Source organism: Sebastes fasciatus, chromosome 9 (genome assembly GCF_043250625.1).
Source record: "Sebastes fasciatus isolate fSebFas1 chromosome 9, fSebFas1.pri, whole genome shotgun sequence".
NCBI classification, from domain to species: Eukaryota; Metazoa; Chordata; class Actinopteri; order Perciformes; family Sebastidae; genus Sebastes; species Sebastes fasciatus.
The window spans coordinates 9,967,913-9,990,133 of record NC_133803.1 but is presented as its reverse complement, the minus strand read 5'-3'; the positions used below and the strand labels follow the sequence as shown (position 1 = coordinate 9,990,133).

At 40.2% G+C, this 22,221-nt stretch overlaps 1 protein-coding gene across 2 annotated transcripts; it reads left to right on the top strand.

The window, feature by feature from the left end:
* Positions 1-1,400: 1,400 nt before the first annotated feature.
* On the top strand, positions 1,401-16,422 carry cdhr1a (cadherin-related family member 1a). Of its 2 annotated transcripts, none has more exons than XM_074645927.1 (17): positions 1,401-1,797; positions 2,576-2,671; positions 3,195-3,340; positions 3,466-3,516; positions 3,636-3,725; positions 3,869-3,955; positions 4,636-4,752; positions 5,885-6,028; positions 6,796-6,874; positions 6,966-7,066; positions 7,196-7,399; positions 8,125-8,277; positions 8,375-8,539; positions 9,620-9,687; positions 12,935-13,163; positions 13,264-13,521; positions 14,987-16,422. In XM_074645927.1, the coding sequence occupies exons 1-17, from the start codon at positions 1,719-1,721 to the stop codon at positions 15,542-15,544; spliced, it is 2,625 nt and encodes an 874-aa protein (XP_074502028.1). In that variant the 5' UTR covers positions 1,401-1,718; the 3' UTR covers positions 15,545-16,422. The 2 variants fall into 2 exon arrangements, with proteins under 2 accessions (XP_074502028.1, XP_074502029.1); XM_074645928.1 differs by lacking the exon at positions 14,987-16,422 and adding an exon at positions 14,439-14,979.
* The last annotated feature ends 5,799 nt before the right edge of the window (positions 16,423-22,221 follow it).

The following is a 22,221-nucleotide window of genomic DNA, read 5'->3' as shown; positions in this document are numbered from 1 at the left end:
TGTTGACTTATTATTGTTTTCAGTAGGAATGGCAAAATATTCTGAAATGTAATAATAACTGTAATTATTTTAATTTTACAGCATCTGTAGAAATGTAAGAATGCCTATAATTTATTTTCTTTTGTTGATTGTTCATAGTAAGGGACATTTTCAAACATTGAAGGTAGTAAAAAACAATAATTTTAACGTATCAGAATCGTAACACCCACTCTCTGGTTCCTCCTCTAGTAAATACTGTTATCTCTGTCAGCACTTTCGACATGTTTTGCACTGTTAGCGCTCAGCCGTCGCCATGTTGAGAGCCGTGTGGAGGCAATGGAAATGCTCCCAATCCTATATTTAGCACCTTTAATATTATACAACATTGTTTACGACAGTTTATCTCTGGGTGGCTTTAGATTATCAAACAAGAAGATTAGCCAGCTTTAGGGCCCAAAATACCATTCAAAAAGTCCCAGAAAGACATTGAGTTAATCATTGGGGATTTTTTTAATGAAAGAGACTCAACACACAATTGACATAGTAAATATGGAAATAAAAGAAAGAAATGAATGAGATACGGAAGATGCAAACCAACAAAAAAAAGCAATACTTTGTAAATAAAAAACACTGTATCTTCTGATGTGGTAAAAATGTCCTTCTGCCTTGTTTGTCATTTATTTTTATTTCTCAGTTTATGTCATAAACTAACTACCACACATTCACTTCATGATTTCAAACAGACAGTACAGTAAGCAGACAGGAATTACAATCTCATCAGATCGCTCACCGCTGTCATCTATATCATCCTCTGTTTTGTAATCATTCTATTAATTGAGTAAATCGTGGCATTTTTTTCTTCTTCTCCCTGATGCAACAGATGGCTCTAGAGTGCATAGCAGATGGTACTGTATACAGTGGGGGTAAAACACTGACCATTATAGATTCTGCATAATTTATAATCCCTCTATTTTGTTCATAACAGAGGTTACACACAGCACTAAAATAGTTCAAGCGCAGATCACAGAAGTTACGTTTAATACAGAATTCTCATTCATAAAGGACTAACACACTTTTTATTAGTTACTATTCAGTATAGACTTTGTGGCTGTTAATACAATAATATTGTCCGAATGTTATCACAAGCAAATTGTTACAATAGCTGAGAAAACAGTTGATAAGTCAAAGTTTTAGCAATTTATCAAAGTTTACATCCTGATAGCAAGGTTTTCAATGTAATGACAGTATTGTATTTATTGCAAATACAATCTTTGTATCAGACTGAAGTATAGTATTGATTTTAACATTTGCATGTTAGTGATAATATTTTGACAGTTTAGCTTTCTTACCTTCAGACACAAGCCTCTCTTCCATGATATTTTTTTTATATATTTTTCCAAGATATTTAGACATGATCAGAAAATTGCATGTTTATTTATTATTTGTGGTAAATTCAAACTTTTGATCTTCACCAAACCCCCCCAAAAAGTGAAAAATACACCTGTCCATCATCTGCAAAGTTGTCGGTGGTAAATCCTTGTTTTGACAGAGCCATCTTGTTGTTGGTGGTTGAAGAAGCCCAGTTGGACTGAGGCGGCCCAGGAGTAACTCTTAAGATGTGTCATTGGATTAGCATGTGAGCATCTGCCTTTAGCCTCCTCCAGTCGAACACAAACACCTTTGAGAGCTGCGTCTCATGTACAGGACTCTCGACGGAGCCGTCTTCATGGTGCGGTTTCATGACTTCATTCTTTAGGATGAAGAATGTGAAGATTTTACATTTGACACTGCTTTTTGTGTTTGTGCACCCCTGCTTTGGTGAGTTTCACTCCTTAATTCTCTACTTAGCCCTATAGTTAGCACATTGCTGTGATCAGATTATGAATGCTCTTCTGATATATTTGACAGCCGTCAGGTTGATGATTGTAAATTTATAATTTAATTCTATTCTGTTTCCAATTCATTCTTATTCTTTCCTAACCTGGTTGGTTGCTCTTATATATGTGCATGTGTATTTTATACTGTTTATACTACTATCATACTGATTGATTTGTTTGTTTTAGGATTTGAATTTAGTTTCAATATTCAGATGGCTGTGATATTACATCAAATAAAAACAGCAATATATCTGCCACCATAGATCCCAGGTCTATGTATAGAAAAGGCCTCTTAGGAGGTTGACGTAACTCACCTGTAATCCCAGTCAAAGCGACTGAGAAACTAGTGGTATAGTCAGCTTGATTTATGTCACTCTAGTTTCAAGACTATACGTAACTTTGATATTCAGTGACCATTGTGACCACCAGTGACAACGGACAAAGGAGAAATATCTAGCTTAAGTCTGCTAACATTAGCAAACATTAGCCACCATAAGCTACTGGTCATACCAGACCAAACAAGACTGTAGCAGCAAAAAAAGGGTGTATTAAAAGTGTACTAAATTGATTTTTATTAAGGATATGTTTTTAAAGTTATGAATTCAACTTTCAGCTTGTAAGAGGAAGATTGTGTTATTCCTCCTTCTCTAGTCTCACTTTAAGGTGAATTACATAACACCTTCAAGCTTTTAATGGTGTTTTTATTTCACTGTCCTCAGCACAAGCGGACTTTGCCCCCTATTTCTACGACAATGGACCCTACATCTACAATGGGAACCTGGCGCTGTTCAGCCTCTCGGAGGATACGGCTATCGGTGAGATCAACCTCTGATATACAGTACAGGATGTTTAGCGTGAACAGCTCCAGTAATAGGCTGTTGGAACAACCAATCATCAAAATGGCATGTTTTGGTTGCCAATATGTGGGAATCCAGGATGTTAAATAGTCTTTGATAGATGAACAGGTGTTGTTTGGCATGTACATACTCACACTAACATGCTCATCTGCTGGAGCCACCTGTTGACAGTTTGCTGGCTGTGAATGTGGTGCAGCTGTCCCTCTACACCTTCCATCAGTCTTATTATTACACTGCTGGCTACTGTGTCTCAACCTGGTTTTTTCCAACCTGGTTTGGCCCAAACAATGGGTTAACTACGCTCCTTGATTGCTCGTTGGAGGATGGTTTATTTAGCATTTAGAGACAGTTTTATCAAATGATCTTTTATTCTTAAATTTATACATTTTTGTCTAAAGGATAGGCTTTCACTCCTCCAAATACGTCTGAACCAGTCAACAGCTGAAGCTAATTTGACTAAGTTATGACTTTTCTTTTTTAGGTACACAGATCTATTGTCTCAATGGCACAGACCCCGAGGGCCAGGAGGTGAGGTACGGCCTTTCCTTTGATCCAGGGTGCAAAGAATACTTTAGGGTCGACCCCATATCCGGAAACATCACATTGGTGGAACTGCTGGACAGAGAGGTACATTTAACATAGGCCTCAAATGATCAATTTAACTTTTAATGTAAACATCTTTAAAAAACGAAGATGATATTTTTCTCCATCATGTATGTCTTCATATCAACTTGTTTTCCATCTCTGCTCAGAAAGAAGATTCTATTGACGTTCTTGTCAGTATCACAGATGGGCTAAGCAAGGTATAAACATCTGGATCAATGTGTGATTATGCCTGTTTAGTGCCATCCCCTATAATGAATCATACTAAAATAAACTTGAGCATGTTTTGTGTTTTTTTTTTTCTTCCTCTTCTTGTTAGGTTGTGGAAAGAGTCACGGTATTTGTAATGGATGCGAATGATGAAAAACCTGAATTCCAAAACATGCCGGCAATCATTGATGTCCTCGAAGTAAGTTACACCAAAAGTGTATGATTTCTGAACCTGAAGTGTAGGCCTTTCCACATAAAAATGAAAAGGACATTTTATTACTGTATTACATTCTTTTTAAGCCCTATACAGTATATTGACCTTAATTATTTTCTGTATTTTAGACAACTGAGTCTGGCAGCAGCATCTACAAAGTCGAGGCAGTGGACAAAGACACAGGCTCAGGGGGCTCGGTCACCTACTTCCTCCAGGTATCACTCGGCCCACTCACACCCCACCCACTCTGGCTTCTGCAATAAATTAAGACAGAATATAAAAAGGATTAAGCACGGACACATTTTTTTTTTTTTTTAAATCCTCCCAATATGAAACGCTAGTTGAAACTGGCCAGTTCTAATGTTAATCTGCTTGTCACGGAAATAATGTATAGATGCACCAATAACGAGGTTAACATCAGTTGGATTTTGCTTGTGTGTGTGTATGTGTGCATGTGCCTGAATATGTTGGTGTAGTTATGAGGATGGGGATTAAATCACAATTACATTTGTGTCAGGTATTGGAGGCTTAGAGGGCTGCTTTGGCAGGGGGTGGCAGAGACTGTTAGTTTGCACTTTGGACTATTAGGACCAAAAGGACAGCTGGCCTGGAGTGACTAGTGAGGCCCCGCACATCTGGACACAGCAGCTTTCACCTGCCTGCCCTGTCCTTGAGCATATGGGCTCTTTACATCCAGATATACAAAGAGGTTTTATACATGATGTGGCCTAATTCAAGTGGCTACTGAGTGTTTTTAATGCAGCCATCTGACCACTTTTCATGATATCTCACGTGAGTGGTTGTAAATGGGGTTGAGGGGGTTTCAGTGTGTGTGTGTGTGTGTGTGTGTGTGTGTGCTTTTAAAATCCTGCTTTTGTCCTGTTCTCTGTTACAGAATCCTCAGTCCTCTTTGTTTTCCATGGACAGACATAGTGGTGTCCTTCGTATCAAATCTGAACAAATGTTGGACTATGAGAAAACAAAGACACACTTTGTCACTGTCATTGCAAAGGTAATAGAAACGCATTAAAATGTGCAATAGTGTACTTTCATTTTCAATTCAAAAACAAGTAGAGGAGTTTTTGACTTTTTTAGTAGCGCTAGCGGTTATATTGTACCAAGACATGACTAGTGTACATGGATGTAAATAATGCAGGTTTCAAAAATACTTTAAAGGTCCAGTGTGTAGGATTTAGGGGGATCTATTAGCAGAAATGGAATGTAACATTCATAACTATGTTTTCATTAGCGTATAATCACCTGAAAATAAGAATCATTGTGTTTTCATTAGCTTAGAATGAGCCCTTCATATCTACATAGGGAGCAGGTCCTCTTCACGGAGTCCACCATGTTGCCCCGCCCTGTTTCCACAGTAGCCCAGAACGGACAAACCAAACACTGGCTCTAGAGAGAGCCTTTCAAGTTTTTACGTTATGTGAAGGCCACCGTAGTTCTCCGACATGCCTGGAAAGTTATTCAGTTGGTTTCAATCTGCAACCTCACTGCTAGATGCCACAAAATCCTACACACTGCTCCTTTAAAAGTCAGCGTTGCAAACTTTTTTTTATAAGAAAGGAAATATGTTTGACACATTTTGTAGGCCTCAAGCACACACAAAACACTTTCGGTTAAGAAACACTGAATGTAAACATAAACTTGTTTGTTTACAATCAAACTTCACTGGGCACCTTTAAAGGAGCAGTGTGTAGGGTCTGGTGGCATCTAGCAGTGTGGTTGCATATTGCAACCAATTGAAACTTCCCGTGTGCCAAGCGTGTAGGAGAACTACGATGGCAGACGCGAAAATGTGAAAACATGAACGGCCCTATCTAGAGCCACTGCTTGGTTTGTCTGTTCTGGGCTACTGTAGAAACATGGCAGCTGGCTCCATGAAGAGGACCCGCTCCGTATGTAGATGTAAACGGCTCATTCTAAGCTCATTTAAGGTGATTATATACTAATGAAAACATACTTATTAATAAATGTATTCCATTTCTGCCAAGAGATCCCCCTAATTGTTACACACTGTTCCTTTAAGTTCTTTCTCAAAAGAGATGGAAATCTGTGTATGATTTTTGTACCGTGCCTGGACATTATGTCTTTCTTAACATGTAGATTTAAACTGCACATTTCTTTCGTTTCAGGATGGTGGTGGTAATTTATATGGCAAGGAGCAGTTTATGTCGTCCTCTGCTACCCTGACAATCAATGTGATCGATGCTCAGGACACTCCGCCAACTTTTATTGGGACGCCATATTTTGGCTACGTTTATGAAATCTCAGTGCCAGTGAGTATGAAAACAACCTTCAGTGACGTCCTGCTTTGAGAAAAACATTTGAGTTTACATAACAACTATTTGTAGCACAAGTCTTTAAACATTTTATAAAGTTGTTATAATATTTGCTTTATTAGAATGTATTCCTATATTCACAGTTTAAATAAGAAGCAACTGAAGAGCCCACACCACAAGACAGACAGCATTATCTCATATCACACAGCTTTAATTGCTGACATTTCCAGTAATGTCCATGCTGCCTTCTTCATAGCTTTTCTCACAGCAGGTGAAAGCCACCTTATCTCCTCAGTCACAAAATGCCACTGCAGTCATAGGGGAGAGATTACATGTTCTGACTTTCATCCTGAAGGGAATAATTAGGGTCATGACATTTTAATGTACATCTAAAGACTCGGGTGCAGAATAGATTATCGCGGTATGCTTTGAATAGCTCTGCCCCAGCTACAGGGTGACTCAATTAAATGTAATGCTTCATTAGGGTGTTTTGGAAAATCTAAACCAGTATAGACAATGTGATGCAACCAAATACTGAGTTACATCATGTTAAGAGTGATAGAGTAGAGTAGTTTAATGGCAGAAAAAACAAGGTCTTTGAATATATCAGTCAGTTATTGGATAAACCTGAGTAATATTTTACAGTAAGCCAGCTTTATAGCAGATCATTCATGTATCCTGGTTATCTTAAACCACTAATTATCAGTCTTGTTTCAATATTAATGTAACAGCAAAACCTTTCTGATGATCTTTTCCCCATGCAGGGATCTGAAATATTCACTGTTCTAGCCAAAGATGGCGATGTGGGAAACCCAAATCCAGTCCGTTATTCCTTTGACTCTGGTAAGCGTTTCACTCAAAGACAATTAGAATGATTTTTAAAATGAAGCAAAAGTGCTCATACAGTTGGTCTGTCTGTTGTTTGTCTCTCCAGGCGACGATGGGGTTTTTAGCATAAACAAAACAAGCGGTTGTATCACCCTGCTGGTTTTACCCATTCATCTGAAGAGAGAAATCTTTAACATTAAAGTCAAGGTAAGTTGTGGTTCACACAGTACAACTGATCTGGTGAAACTGGTTAAACATATATGACTAGATTAAATATCCCACAGGCTCAGTGATAAATGTGGGCTGACCTGCATGACCTTTACCCTCTGTGTCCAGGCATCAGAAGTAAGTCCTGAAGGCAGACTCCTGGACTATGGGATGACCACGGTGGTGATCCGTGTGGTGGACCTGAACAATAATCCACCTACTTTCTACGGAGAGAACGGCACACAGAACATGTTTGAGTTGACCATGTATGAGCATCCACCAGAGGGAGAGATCCTCCGGGGGTTGAAAATTACAGTCAACGACTCTGATCAGGTAGGGAGACCATTTTTGTCTTCTAAAATCATAATTTGCTATTTTTTAGTGATGTTTTACTGGGCAGGTATCATCTTTTTAGCCATGACACAGGCTATTATTGCTTTTGAAAGCTGCCTCAGTTAACCAGGAGAGAGGAGTAGTGATTGCTATAGCGATTAGGTAATAACACTCATTTCCCCATCAAATTACATTGTTATCTAATAAGAAACTGATGTAATCAACATTCCTCGTGCCTGTCCTGCTATGAAATAACTTTAAGCCTGCCATTATCACAGACAATCCCTTTAAAATTGCACAAATTTGAGAGTAAGCCAACACAAATTAAAAGGTGCCTCCTGTAGTAGCTGTGCCATTTGTCAGCTTATGCAAGTCTCTCTGTGTTTCCAGCTCCTTGTGTGAGCCTCGTCCAAATGGCCCGTGTTCGCCACATGTGTTCTATGATAATACTGTTACCACATCAGGGCCGGCGATATTATGTTTCACCAAGAATATTACCGCTGCCACTGATATCCTATTGATCTCTCATACATTACTGTAATAATGAAAAGCTTTTATATTGATTGAGTGGACTGTATACTACATGGATTAAATGTTTGTGTGCGATATAGCTTTGTAACAAATGAAGATTACTATAAATAGAGTCATGCTTGTATAACATAACTTTCATTTTCTCTAATGAGACATTCTGACTTAATGTGATGATGCATGTTGTGCTCTCGCAGGGTGCGAATGCTAAATTCAATCTTCGACTGATCGGGCCGGGGAGGATGCTACGAGTCGTCCCTCAGACTGTACTCAATGAGGCCCAGGTCACAATCTTAGTAGAAGACTCTGCCGCCATGGACTACGAGAAACATCACTTTCTCACATATAAGGTTGCACCACAGTAGATTCCTCAACAAATGGCAGTGTTCCATCACCTGCATCTGTTTTTTTTCATTTATTTATTCCCAGTTTTTCTCCTCTTTTTAGCTACTTGCAGTTGAGATCGATACGCCCGAGAGATTCAGCGCCACAGCAGACATCATCATTCACCTCTTGGACACAAACGACAACGCTCCCAAATTCTCCTCCGATTACTACATCGCCAGAATTCCAGAAAACTCACCCGGTGGCTCCAATGTGGTGTCGGTCACGGTGAGAGAGAGTCTTCATCCTAGCTGTCTAAAAATACATGCCAACGCCAACGCACGTCATCATTGAGCTAAAGAGGAATGCTGATTTTAACAAAATGCCCAAGAGGGCCGTTAATTCCCTAAATGTAGACTTTTTGAGCGGTGAGGGGTTGGGATAACATGTGAAAACATGTAGATAAAAGCTAGGCGAGGTAAGCTGCCAGATGGCTATCACTTTCATTTTGTTGTGTAACACCAAATTCCCAGATTTTTCCCCCCCCCCTAATGCTTAGTAGCACATGCAGCTGCAGCACAAAAATGTGTGCAGAGATAACATGAACACTTTTAGCAACATGTTGCAGGGCCATTTAGTTTAAAAATGATGGATGGATGGATGATGTTTTTTTTTTTTAACAATCTCATCCTTCGCCCTTGTCAGTTCATATCAGCACTGCAGAGGCTCAAAGCAACAGGGGGGCTCGCTGATAAATCCCGCCCTTGCATGAACACCACAGAGGCTCATTTCCTTGATCCCGGGCAATTTCAATCAGATAAAAGAACAGCCAACAAGTGACCTTGGACACAGGGAGACAGCGAACAGGCATCCCTGTGGTGACAGACAGACAGATTAGCCGATGCCCATGATGATGATGATGTTCCTATGACATCAAAAACCAGTCTTTTTATAGCTGACCTCTGCAGCATCATCTTTCAATCCAGCACAGATTCATTCAGTTTAGTCCATTGGCGGCAGACAGTTTTTCTCGTTTCTGCTTTAGCAAAGAGGTACAAACCAATCTAACATGAATGATTTGAGGTTTATCAGAGTTGTGACGTAGGAAGTAAGTGGGATATGCCTTAGCTTCTCTGAGCGTCTTTGAGAATATTATAAAGCGCTATATAAATCTAATATATTATTATTATTATTATTATTAGCTTACTGTGCCACATATTGCAATAAAACTCACTAAAGAGGAATGGCAGATTACCCCGACTGCTGTGAAAGTTACGTTGAACTGACCTAATTTATACAAGTGCTACAGCCAAACTCTTAACATATTTTTTCTCTGCTCTATAATCTGTGTTTTCTGTTTATCCACAGGCAGCAGACCCAGACTCGGGACCTTGGGGCGAAGTGAAGTACTCCATCTACGGATCAGGCGCCGACTTGTGAGTATAAGAATGTAACTGAAACTGAAAGAAATGGGCTTCCTTCACAGGAGGTGACTCAGCACCGTCTCAAATTCCTCTCATAACACTATTATCCTGTCTAGATATCTAGCTCTAATATCTCAACAACATGTCCACACATGCAATGACTGACATTTTCTTATCAACTTGAACAGGATTATGTTGCTGTTGCTTGTTATTCCACACAAGAAAAATACATCTATTATATTACAACCACACCATGTTTTCAAAGTGCCAGACTACCTTTTTGTTGCCTCCCCTAAGTCTATTCATTGGTCCATTATGTCAGTGTAAACCCGTGTTTGTGAAGAAAATCAGGTGGTGACAGCGAATGAGAATTAAAACATACAAAAAAAGAGTCACAAACGCTTATACGCTAACACGCCAACATTATGAGCAGTCAGTACGCTGAATATTGTAGAAAAACAGACCACACTGTTCTTATGGTGCCTTCAAATGGGGTCGTGTTTACCGTGTTCACGAGAAGAGTCCATATCAACGCCCCCCTCTTGTGGTATTCACAACCTTGGAAGTGGAAAGTTTCTGAAAGCTCAGAGTTCACGAGTTGTGACGTGTTTGCTGACGTTGCCAGAAATAGTGCAGGACATGGAAGTTAATTTTCCGGTGCATATAAGTGAATATATTGTAATTTTAATCGTATATTGGTTTTTTTTCCGGAATTTTATAATATGTCTGAGGAAAATGTTGATATTCCAAACGGCCTCATCTTTTTCCTCTGTCATTATGCCTTTGCATTTCCTGCATTATGTTACCCGCTTGCGAAATTGTTAGCCTCTGTGGCTTCTAGACGCCGACAGTAATGTTAATATTGCCGTTGCTTAGCAGCGGTGATCTCACGACTTAACCACTGGATCGCCAAGCATATTGTGTACACGACTTCCCATTTTGTAAACACGAGCTCACGAGTTTCATTAGAAGGCCCATTAAAACAAGCATCTAAGGCACCCTTATCTCAGGAAATTAATTGAATTAAATGGCAGATGTGTCATTTTAATTGTAGACAACTGTACTAGTGTATATGAAGAACATCTCCAGTAAAAACACATCTACCTGAAAGACGTACAGAAATATCACAGCAGACCTGTTTTCATATTAGAACTTGGTTCTGTTTATTGCACCTATATTCTGTAGTCCCTCAGAGGATTTGCTGGTATTTTCTCTGAACTCGATTTTTATTAGATTTCCAGTTAGAAGTCTGACCTCCTGAGAAAAAGGCTCTCTGTTTTCTCTTAATAACACACACTATACCCACAGCTTGCCTTCCTTTCACATCACTACAGATCCAGCCCTAAAGGTCACCTGCACTTTTTGCAAAGTTAGTTTTAATCACATTTCTATCTCCATGACTTAGAGGACCAAAGGAGCTGGATTTGGAAACAGTAAAGCAACATAAACAGACAGGTGTATGTTAGTAGGGACATGTTTAATCTCTCAAGGCTGTTCCCAATAAATCACTTGCTGTGTACGATGAAATGTAGGTAGTATTTGTGGACCTCTCGGTACAGATTTTGAGCTCTGTAGTGACGAATTAGAGGAGATATGTGATGTGGCATCCAGGAAAAGGATTTCCAAAATAAGCAGAGGAGAGAGATTTGGAACACTTTTATCTTAGCGCATGCTTGTTTGGTCATTTTGAAAATGTGTCACTTCAGATTACTCCAAAATACCTCATTGACATTTGTCATGAAGCAATAAATGGCTACGTCTGCAAAATTATGCATTTTAAATTTCTGACTTTTTTACAGTATCTTGTAGAATACCTCAGCATACACAGGACCGTGCAGTCATGATCTTTGGCCTGCTTGCCCTCCGTCTTTGTTAATCCTGTAATGAGATTGGAGGAGAAAATAGACTGTTCTTTGCCTCTGACTGTGACAAAGTCACCGCATAAACAAGTCAGTCAGTGAAACAATCTAATTCCACTCTTGCTCTATATGTTAACAGTTCAATCTTTCATGACTAATGTTAATTGGCAGTCGTATCGTCATGAACTATGTGTTAAAGGTGCTAACTTTGATATTCAAAGCATTAAAGGAACAGTGTGTAACAATTAGGGGGATCTATTGGCAGAAATGGAATATAATATAAATACTGTAAGTATGTTTTCTTTAGTGTATAATCACCTGATAATAAGAATCGTGTTTTCGTTACCTTAGAAAAATACTTTTATATCTGCATAAGGAGCGGGTCCCTCTCCACGGAGTCTGCCATGTTACACTGCCATGTTTCTACAGTAGCCCAGAATGGACAAACCAGGCACTGTTAACTTATCCTGCTTGGGCTGGAGTCGATAATGTTACTCGCTCCCGTCGCCACCGCTCTCTCTCTCGCCTCACCACTCACTTCCCACGTACACACACACCCTACACATTGACTCTGCTCCAAATGGCTCTAGAGAGGGCCATTCGCGTTTCGCATCAGTCACTGTAGCTCTCCAACACGCTTGGCACACGGGAGAGGCTTTAGTTGGTTGCAATCTCCTCAACTCACCACCAGATACCGCCAGATCCTCCACACTGGACCTTTTAATACAGCAGCAAACAACTATTTGCCTATTTGGGAAAGACATAGAGGAGTAATGTCTACCTGAGCAGAGAATGAAGTCACTCTCTCTTTGTGTGTTGTAATCAGAGCTTCTCTGTGCTTTGTTGACATAGCCGGGCCGGCAGCGCATACTTTTAGTGCATGTTTGTGCATGTGAGTGTGCCCCTCTGGTTAGCTCACAGCCGCTGCTCTGCACTGCTCTCATACGGCAGTTACAGCTGATAACGCCGTCCCAACCGACAACGTTGTCACGGAACTGTAGCACCCACCCTCCGGTTCCCCCCTCAGGTAACCAGCACCGTTAGCTGCGAACCGCTGGTTTGCCGTCGCCATGTTGAGAGCCGTTGAGAGGCAATAGAAATGCTACCAATCTAATTTTTAGCACCTTTAAAGTTTCAATGCAGCGTATACAGTATATCTGGTTTGAAAAGAACCAGCCATGAACTTTCAAAAAAATTATGACATCCAGGAGTTGTATAATCTATTTTCTGTTTCCACAGCTAGAAATAGGTAACTTTGTACACCCCAAATTGTCTTTTTTTAAAGTGTCTCTTAAAGTTTTAACCCATCGTATTTAGGTTGGGGCACGGAAAACATAGCCTATCAATTACATGCATATGGTAAATCTGAATTCAATTTAAAAATCCCGTCACATTTCCAGGTTCCTGATCCAGCCTATATCCGGGATCATCTACACCCAGCCATGGGCGAGCCTGGACGCGGAGGTGAGGTCCAAGTATAACTTCTATGTGAAGGCAGAGGACGCAGAGGGGAAGTACAGCCTGGCAGAGGTCTTTGTGACTGTGTTGGACCTGAACGACCACCCACCTGCATTCAATGACAACTTCCTCGAGACAACTATGGTGATTGGAGCACCAGTGAAAATAGAGGTATACACTCTTTCATGATTTACTATGTCAGATAAAGTGAAACACGAGGATAAAGTCAACACCATTACGCATTTAATAAAATCCATCTGCATCTACACAGGCTGTAGACGATGATGCAGAAGTACCCAACAATGTCATCGAGTACGCCATCATGAAAGCCGAGCCGAACAACAACATCTTTGACATTGATGCCGACACGGGGGAGATCATGCTCAAGTCCTACATCAAGTCAATGGCCATCATTCAGAACATCACCAAGCAGAGAGACTGCACCTGGTCGCTGGTGGTGCAGGCCCGGGACCGGGGCCAACCGTCCTTCAGCACCACCGCGGTCATCAAGATCGACATCACTGAAGCTGTAAGTAGCAATATGTCAGTCAAACCCATATTAGGGGTCATTTCTATCTATGATGCATTATGATGAATTATAAAGATATACACTTCAAATACATGAAAAATAGAGTGTGTAAGTAGTGTGACTGCTCATTCCCTCTACATCCTCAGTGAGAAATTACCTTTTCCTATCTACAATTTGTAATGTAAGCAAATAATCAAGTGTCAAACATCTGATTCATTTGTATGTGGAGGTGCAGCTTTTCTGCAGAATAACCCATTTTCATCACAGCCCAGTATATCAGTTTCACCAGTTGTTTGCTTAAAGGAACAGTGTGTAACATTTCGGGGGATTTATTAGCAGAAATGGAATATAATATTCACAACTATGTTTTCATTAGTGTGTAATCACCTGAAACTAAGTATCGCCATGTTTTCGTTAGCTTAGAATGAGCCCTTCATATATACATAGGCAGCAGGTCCTCTTCACGGAGTCCGTCATGTTGCACCGCCATGTTTCTACAGTAGCCCAGAATGGACAAACCAAACACTGGCTCTAGAGAGAGCATTTTGCATTTTATGTTACCTGAAGGCCGCCGTAGTTCTCCGACACGCTTGTGAAACTGCTGTAACGTGAGCCACAGAGTGCAAAACCGTGGTACCGCCAGCCGCCGCCTGACTTCCATTGCTCCTAAAGTTGTGCTATTATGGCAAGGATGGCCTCTGAGCGAGGTGAACCACCACGGTTTTGCACTCGGCGGCTCACGTTACCGCAGACTTGGAAAGGGAGGAGAGAGCGAAGGGGTTATCAGTTGGTTGCAATCTGCAACCACACCACTAGATGCCGCCAAATCCTACACACTGTACCTTTAAGTAGCAATTAAAAATTTGTAGTCCGAAAAAAATCAGAATCTCACACAAATGCAATTGTCATGTTTTCAGGTCAAATCCAGATTTGTCTCATACTTCTTGGGCCTAAGGAAACGTCCGGGGGCTGTGTTTGGGATTTGTTTGACCGCTGTCGCCTCCGCAATTTCATTGACAATCTTCATTTCCACTCTTATATACTGGAACTCTGTGAAAAAGTCCCGCGTACAAGCTCAGGGCAAGATCAGAAAGATTGTAAGGAGGCCTGTGCCGTAAAATGAAGCTTGCCTTGAGATCATCAGCACAGCAGTACTGCTGCTTTTACTCCGCGGTACCAAGAATTTGTAGTGATTCATTTTCAAAGGATTTTGTAGTAGAACAAGGCTGTGTCTGTAAAAGAGTACAGGAGCACAATTTTCTCATTTCTCATTTTCTCATGGCAGTATATTTGCAGTAATTTTACAGAGTTCTTTATTTTGCACCTCACATGATAATTTTAGCCAAATGATGAATACATGCAGTACTACAGTACATACACGGGACAATATTTAGAAGTTAATCTTTGTGTGACAGACTGTAACTTCAGTCCCATGGATGTGAACTCTCCCTGTGCTCTTTTACAGACCCAACTCAGTGGGGGGCCTTTGGAATCATTTTTGATGCAGAGTAGAAACAACCCTTTGCAAATCCTAGGCATGCTCGCTGGTGTCATTTGTCTCATGGTCATAGTCACAGTCATCATCTCCACTGCGACATTCATACGCAACAACAAATCCAACCGGATCCTGCCTAACCGCCGCGTGAGGAGGAGGAAACAGAACCCCTGGAACTTCGGAAACTCCTTCAAGAGGCCAGAAAACCCCGGAGAGAAATTCAGAGTAGAAGATGAAGAGCCGGAGCCGGAGCCGGAGCCGGAGGTCATCGTGGAGAATGTCAACTACAACAACAACGTGACCAATGTTGTGAGACAGTGGCCTCCGCCGCCTTGCGCCCCATCTCTTCCCCCTCCAGCACCCGCTTACATCCCGGGGCAGAGGCAGTGGACGGTACCCGCCGTCTCGGCGACAGTGGCAGCCAAACCTAGAAAGAAGCCAGGGATGAACAGACAGGACACTGTGAACCTAGCGCTGGTCTCAGAGCTGAAGATGAGGCTGGAGCAGAAGAGGATGCTGAAACATTAATAGTGCTGGACAAAACAATCTCACCTCGAGGTCCATTTAGTAGCCGTCCTGGAGCTTTCAGGATCTTTATCAGCAGATCCAGTCTGCCCAGTTGTCATGGAAATGTAGACGTAAAAGGTCTCCTCATCCATGTTTACCGTAAAGCCAAATGGAAAAAATTGAAGTGGAATTTTAATCATCCACATATCCGACAAGTGGGCAGACTTCATTTGAAGATGATGAAGATCATGTGATCTGATCAAAAGCTCCAGAATAGCTGCTAAATAGACCTTGAGGTGAGATATTGTGTGTGCGTATGCGTGTGCGTGTGTGTGTGTTTGCGTGTGCGTATGTTTTCAGAAAGATTTAATACACTGAAACAGCTTATTTTCTTGTGTATCAATGATGTACATTTCATGTGATGGGAAAAAAAATCCCATCCCTTCATTCAGATCATGTTTTCAATTCATCAGATTCATTGTTTGTGTCGAGTTCTTGTTTCATTCTGTAAGAGATAAATTCCCCCTTTCGAACCATTTGTTGACACACTAGTGGCTTAAAGCTCCTGACCCCAGATCCCTTGTCGGGAATGAAGTCATTCAGATTCCAACAAGCGAGACTGTTTATTTGGGATCCAACCAAGCTCCTTACAAGAGATTTCATGACACTTGAACTGACTAAAGAGATCAGCCCGAGGGAAGGAAACCAAAGTGATCACGTTAGGAATAATCCGTCTGCGCAGGTGTAAAGCACTGTTTAGACCCCTGTTTTGCAGCAGTCACAATATGTTTATTTTCTGATTTAAAGGACTGCGTCTCATTTGTTTACTGTGTGGTGGTGTATTTGTTTCAATTGGTGTCTTTTTTTGTTTGTTGTCAAAACACCTGACAGGATTTTACTACCAATAAAAAAAACTTAATTTGTAATTTCAACTGTGGTAAAAAAAGTATTTTGATCTTTGTACTCAAGAAAAAGTAGCAATACCACATCGTGAAAATACTCAATTAAAAGCACTTTTACATTGCTAAAAGCACAGAAGTGTCAGCAGCAAGTACCAAAAGAGAAGTACTAATTACTGCATGTAGAGTGGCCCTAGTCAGTGTTATTTTATTACATTGTAAGTTATATAATTACTGGTGTAATTGCTGAAGCAGTCTCATTTATCTGCCTCATATACTTTTGTTTAGTTTAATCATTGATCACATGCTTTGCACATAAAATATTAATCTGAAAAGTAACTAGTATCTGTAGCTGTTAAAGTAATATATTGCAGTAAAGAAAATATTTTTTTCTGACGTGTAGTGGAGAAAATACTCCCAAAAAAAGTACAGTACTTGACTAATGAACTTGGTTACTTTCCACAACTGAATTCCAATTTTGGATGAATATACAGTCGGATTATTTACAGTAGATCAATTAAAACGTATTTTATATTTTAACTCGCTCAGTTTTTACTGCAAATATTTCAGCTGCCAGTGGGACAGTGTGGCTGATCTGGTCACAACCAGTTACAACCGTCCAGGATTAAAACATACTGATTCCAGGATGCTCGGATCATTAGACTGTAGCCTTGAAGGCTCTGTGAATCACACACAGAGAGAGACAGCTTTGTTGCTATTACTGTAGTTTAAGACCACCAACTCCTTAATGAGCCTGCAAATATACTCTACTGCCCCCTTCTGGAGACAGAGGAGAAGCTGCTTAGCCACAGCCGATGGGTGAAAGATAAAGAGGGTGTGAGAAAAACATTTAAGATGACTGTTCTCTAAAACTGAGGCTTTGAAGGCCTTGAGGGAGGTTTTACTGAATCATATTGTTCCTCCCCACTTATTGGTGCAGCATGTGTTAGGTTCATTGACTGTAGTGGACGTAGTCACGGTGACGTCACCCATTGGTCTGTGGACTGCCGTTTTGAAGTCTCGAGTTCGTCATATTGGCCGTCACCATCTTGGTTTTTGGCCGTCGCCGTCTTGGTTTTTGGCAACCAGAAGTGACACAAGAGGGTGGCGCTAAGTACAACCGAACGCTGAATAAGACATTTTTAGGCGACCAAAAAGGTTAGAATTACCTTTCATGAACTGAAAACACTGAAAGGGTTAAAGTTGTTAGACGAAAACATGGACAAAACCGTGGTAGCGACCTGTCAATCACAAGGTAACCACGCCCTACAGCATCCCCTGCTTTATCGTCTATTTGACTCTAAATGGGACCATAATTTACTAAATGAACATCATGCTGTATTGGAGAAGACTTGAAACTAGTGATTGAGACCATAAACTAATAAATCAAGAGAGAAGTAGGGTCATTTTTTCATAAACTTCGATACAATCGGACTTCTTTTTGCAACCAGAGGAGTCGCCCCCTGCTGGCTATTAGAAAGAATGCAAGTTTAGGGCACTTCAGCATTGGCTTCACTTTTCAGACCCCGAAGTTTCCCAAAGCTTAAGTTATTGTAAAAAAAAAGAAGAGCAATATGAACAAAGCAGTGTGTCCAAACACTGAATATTAGTCAGGTAGAACAACAGGAATATATATATGATGGGAATTAGAATAAGATGTATGATGAAGGCATTACACAACAATATTAAATTCGCTGTTTTTAGTAAAACCTCACCAGATGTTCTGAAAGTATGTAATATATTATCCCGATACAAGCCCTTATGCTCCCCTTAGCTCTGATATCAATGTGAGCACTACCAATTATGAAGTTACACTGAACCACTCGCTGGGTATTTGTGTAGACATCATGAGCAAACATGCACAATATTTCAAAGTTACATAAAACATGGAATTTGCAGATTACCCTCTCTAATCCAAGGACCAACTTGTTCATCTTTGTACAATATTGCATGGTTGGCGAAAAACCAAAAGTCCATCTGCCCTGATTTAGTTTGGATGGACAAGATGTGTGTGACTGGCTTTGGACGTTCTGCAGCCTCGCATGGTTATGATGACGCAGAGCGGGCTCTGGATTTTTTTATTTGACAAAGTAAAAGCTGCCTCCTAAACTCAGTCAGATTATACATACACATGTGGGCTGCTGTTTCAGGGCAGTATGGTTCCAAAGATTCTTGAGGAACCAAACCCAAATTTTAGGTCAAAAATTGTCACACACATAAACACAAAAAAAGTTTTCAGTGTTGCAAGCTGTTAATGCTCTGAAATGAAATGAGGGAATATGAGGAGCAGCCCAAATGATCATGCATTATGCCATGTAAGAGGCAGCCAGGATTACTGGGCTATTTGATAGAGGATTACAGAGTTAGAAGTTGCAAAGAGCATTGATGCTTTAGAATGAAAGAAAGCTATGCACGGGGTTCAAAAACCCTGCTATGTCTTTGAAGCAACAGAGGTTTTACTATAAAAGGTCAATTAAATATTTGCTTTTCTGGATAAGAAAACTAAGCAAGACATCATGTGTATAGCATTACAGTAACGTCTGATCTTTGAACATTACTACCCATGGGATCAAAAGCTTTCATAGTATTTAAATAATGCGCTGCTTTATGTTACATCAGGGGATGTAAACAGACAAATAAGATAAATTAAACATGTCATTCATGTGTGTGCTGAAATTGAGTGTCTACAGAATTCACATTGTCTTGTGTCAGTGTATAAGGATTACAACAAAAAGCATCATCAATCCCCCACCCGCAAATCATATAAACACGCCGGAACAAGCAAGAAAGCAGATGTGTCTGTGCTCTGGAAAATGAGAGCTGCCAATCTCAGCCAGTGGTTTAAAACCCTGCAGTAGCAGGCCCCAGCAGGGATGAACTGCTTGCATCACAGCAAACAGCACATGGAGGATGGAGGAGGGGGCTCCTGTGATCTGATCCTAAAGTGACGGCAGGAGGGGATTTTGGAGAGGATGCCAGTGTTTGGGTATTATTGTCAAATGAACAATGCCATTGGCCGAGGCATATCCGACATGCCATCTGTCTGGGTCGGGTCGACACAGATCATGTGTGACGCATGGCTGCCGTTTGTCGTGTTCGCAGAAGCGGGGGACGGGGAACTGTGACGTCCACGTAGAGTGACGCAGAGAGGATTTAACATATGTTAATGAAACTTTACAGTAGGAAGGCAACAGCTTGGGTCCCATGTTGTAATGGCGTTCACATACGCTGCAACAGGAAATAAACTGGGACACATTTGGAATGTTTACAACGTTTACAACTGTTGAAATGGTCTTTAGAAACATGACTTCAGTCATTTCAGTGGTAACGGACTGTGAGGATCCCATTCAGTAAACTTCCCAGTGTTGACAATTTTCAGTCCTTGGAAGTTTCTGTTTGTAAATTTGTGTTATGGATGAGTTTAATACAGAGCTTTGCCCTGTGAACTTGTAGCGATCAAACAGACATACAGTTAAGGGATTTAAGGATGTTTTAAGCCATTAAAAAAGATTCACATAAAACAGTTTATTGAACAAATCAATTTAATTCAAATCCAATTCTAGCGTTACTATGAACTTATTTTTTTTACATTTTGTGACTCATAATGTTGCCTTCAAAGAACTAGTGTTTTCACGATACTGCAATTTCTAACTTTGATACAATACCTTGAAAAATATCGATATTCAATACCATTTTCCATTCCACGGGTAAAATTGAGATTGAGGGCTCAAAATTTTAGATTTTCATTAAAAGATAAATAGAGAGAGCAGAAAGCATAGCTGGTACTCATGTATCGATACAGGTTCTACTCAGCAAAATCTTTCCTTTAGAGATATAAACGAAAGAATTTTTTTACTTTTGGAATTGTTCTCGTACGAACAAATACTGATCACACACTCTGGAGTTCATCCGAACATTTTTCACTGCAGATTTTCCTTTTTGTTTGAAGGATGTTTTCTTTGGTGTGCTTGATTTTAATATGCAAAATGAAGGAACATATTATATAATGAATCTTTTATTTTTACTCGCTAAATACCACATCCACAAATTCAAATTCATTGGTTTTAAACCTTTCTTTCCTATTTTGTCTTGCCTTGTTGTCCTTGGTTAAAAAAATCAAACCTACAAGTGTAAGTATTTTTTTTACCCTATTTTGACGCTTCCTCCTAAATAGCCAAAGGGGATGCTCAGATTAACATATCATTTTAATATCCAATCACGGCGCCAGGGGGTCTGTGGCTGCAACTGCACCCAAACATAATTGCCCTCAGTCATACCAGTTTCCGGTTTGTTGCCATATGCCATCAACAATGGCATATTTCTCTATTTTTCGCGATGCCTATAAGATTTACCATGGATAAATGTCAACCAATAGTTTCTCCTGCACCCAACAGCACACGGGTGAAAGGTTTCAAATTGTGCAGATCAAGTCATGTCCACAATTACAAGGCTGAGTAATTAAGCGTGTAGCCTGTAGCCTAGCTTGATGTCTGCAACGTTAAACGTATTGTTTTTCTTCATAGAGTTTGGCTAGATTGAAAGACAGAGGACGGACAGTATGTGCATTTTTTTAAATGAAACAACTTTGTATTTGTTTTCTCAGTATCCAAAAAAGACAGAGATACAGTGTGTGAGCACACTGCCAGCCATGTTCGACCTGGACGAGCCTGCAGACATCATCCAGCAAACGGATGAGGAGGGGGTACCCCTGTGGGTTGCAGCGGTTTGATCACCAGAAGACATTTGATTTCACACCAGGTAAGACAGACAAACTGCAAGCAGTGCAGATAGATAATCCAGCTCATTTCAGAATTGTTTGAAGATGCACTAAACTCAGTAAACTGCCACCAATGCTGTTTTATCAACCCGAGACTGAACCAGAAAATATTCTTACTTTAATATGCATCTTGCAGATTACTTCTGTTATCAATATGTAAATTATATTTTAAAAATAGCCACTTGGAAAAAAAGTATTTTTTTCCACGTTTTTATTATTATTAAATTAAATGTTCAAAGCCACTTGAATTGAAATAATTTGGTCCATTTTCATATTGTTTCTATGTCTTTAGAGAAGACTCACTCAGGTAATATTACAGTATCATCCTGACCCTGGCAAAGTTCACCGGCCTGCCTTTCTGTCTAAAGAAAAACCAAATACCAGCTCATGATGTTCTTGATACCCAGTCCACTGCTCGTTTTGAGAGTCCATGTGGGGAGGTTAATTAGGAGGGTCGAGGAAAACATGCTGTTTGATAGTAAAATCCCCCTCTCCATCTCAGTGAGCAACAATCAGTTATTAACTGTCTCCTCTCTAATTACCAGACCTCTGGTCAAAAGGTGTAGATGTCTGAGGATGTAGTTTGCCCTGACACACTGTACATACTCTAAGTACACACACTGAGTTGAAACACTGTCAATTAGTTGATTAGTTTATGGATATGACAATTACTGTAACCTAGGTTTGGTTTAATACTGTTGGTCAGACAAAACAAGACATTTAAAAGATATCCCTTTGGCATTTAGCAACTTGTGATGGATGTTTTCAGTTCTGTCCTACTTCTTTAATAGGCCAAAAATAATCTGATTTATTTATATTGAAAATAGTCAATAGTGTCAGCCTTAACCACACCTTAACATGTTGTTCACCATCCTTTATATTAGTTAATATCATAACCCTGTTCACCAACTCACCTGTACCTGCGTCATCTTTTTGCCAATATGAAAGTTCCTGCTAAATCCTACAGGCAAAGCATACTGATGAATTATTTGCTATTTATGTTTTTGTGTTAAATATTGTGC

What these genes read in the sequence shown, in the direction of transcription:
- cdhr1a (XM_074645927.1), top strand. Translation starts at nt 1,719, where the DNA reads ATGACTTCATTCTTTAGGATGAAGAATGTGAAGATTTTACATTTGACA. An exon ending in TCACAGATGGGCTAAGCAAG is followed by an intron (nt 3,517 to 3,635) that starts GTATAAACATCT and finishes TCTTCTTGTTAG; the next exon opens with GTTGTGGAAAGAGTCACGGT. An exon ending in TTTATGAAATCTCAGTGCCA is followed by an intron (nt 6,029 to 6,795) that starts GTGAGTATGAAA and finishes TTCCCCATGCAG; the next exon opens with GGATCTGAAATATTCACTGT.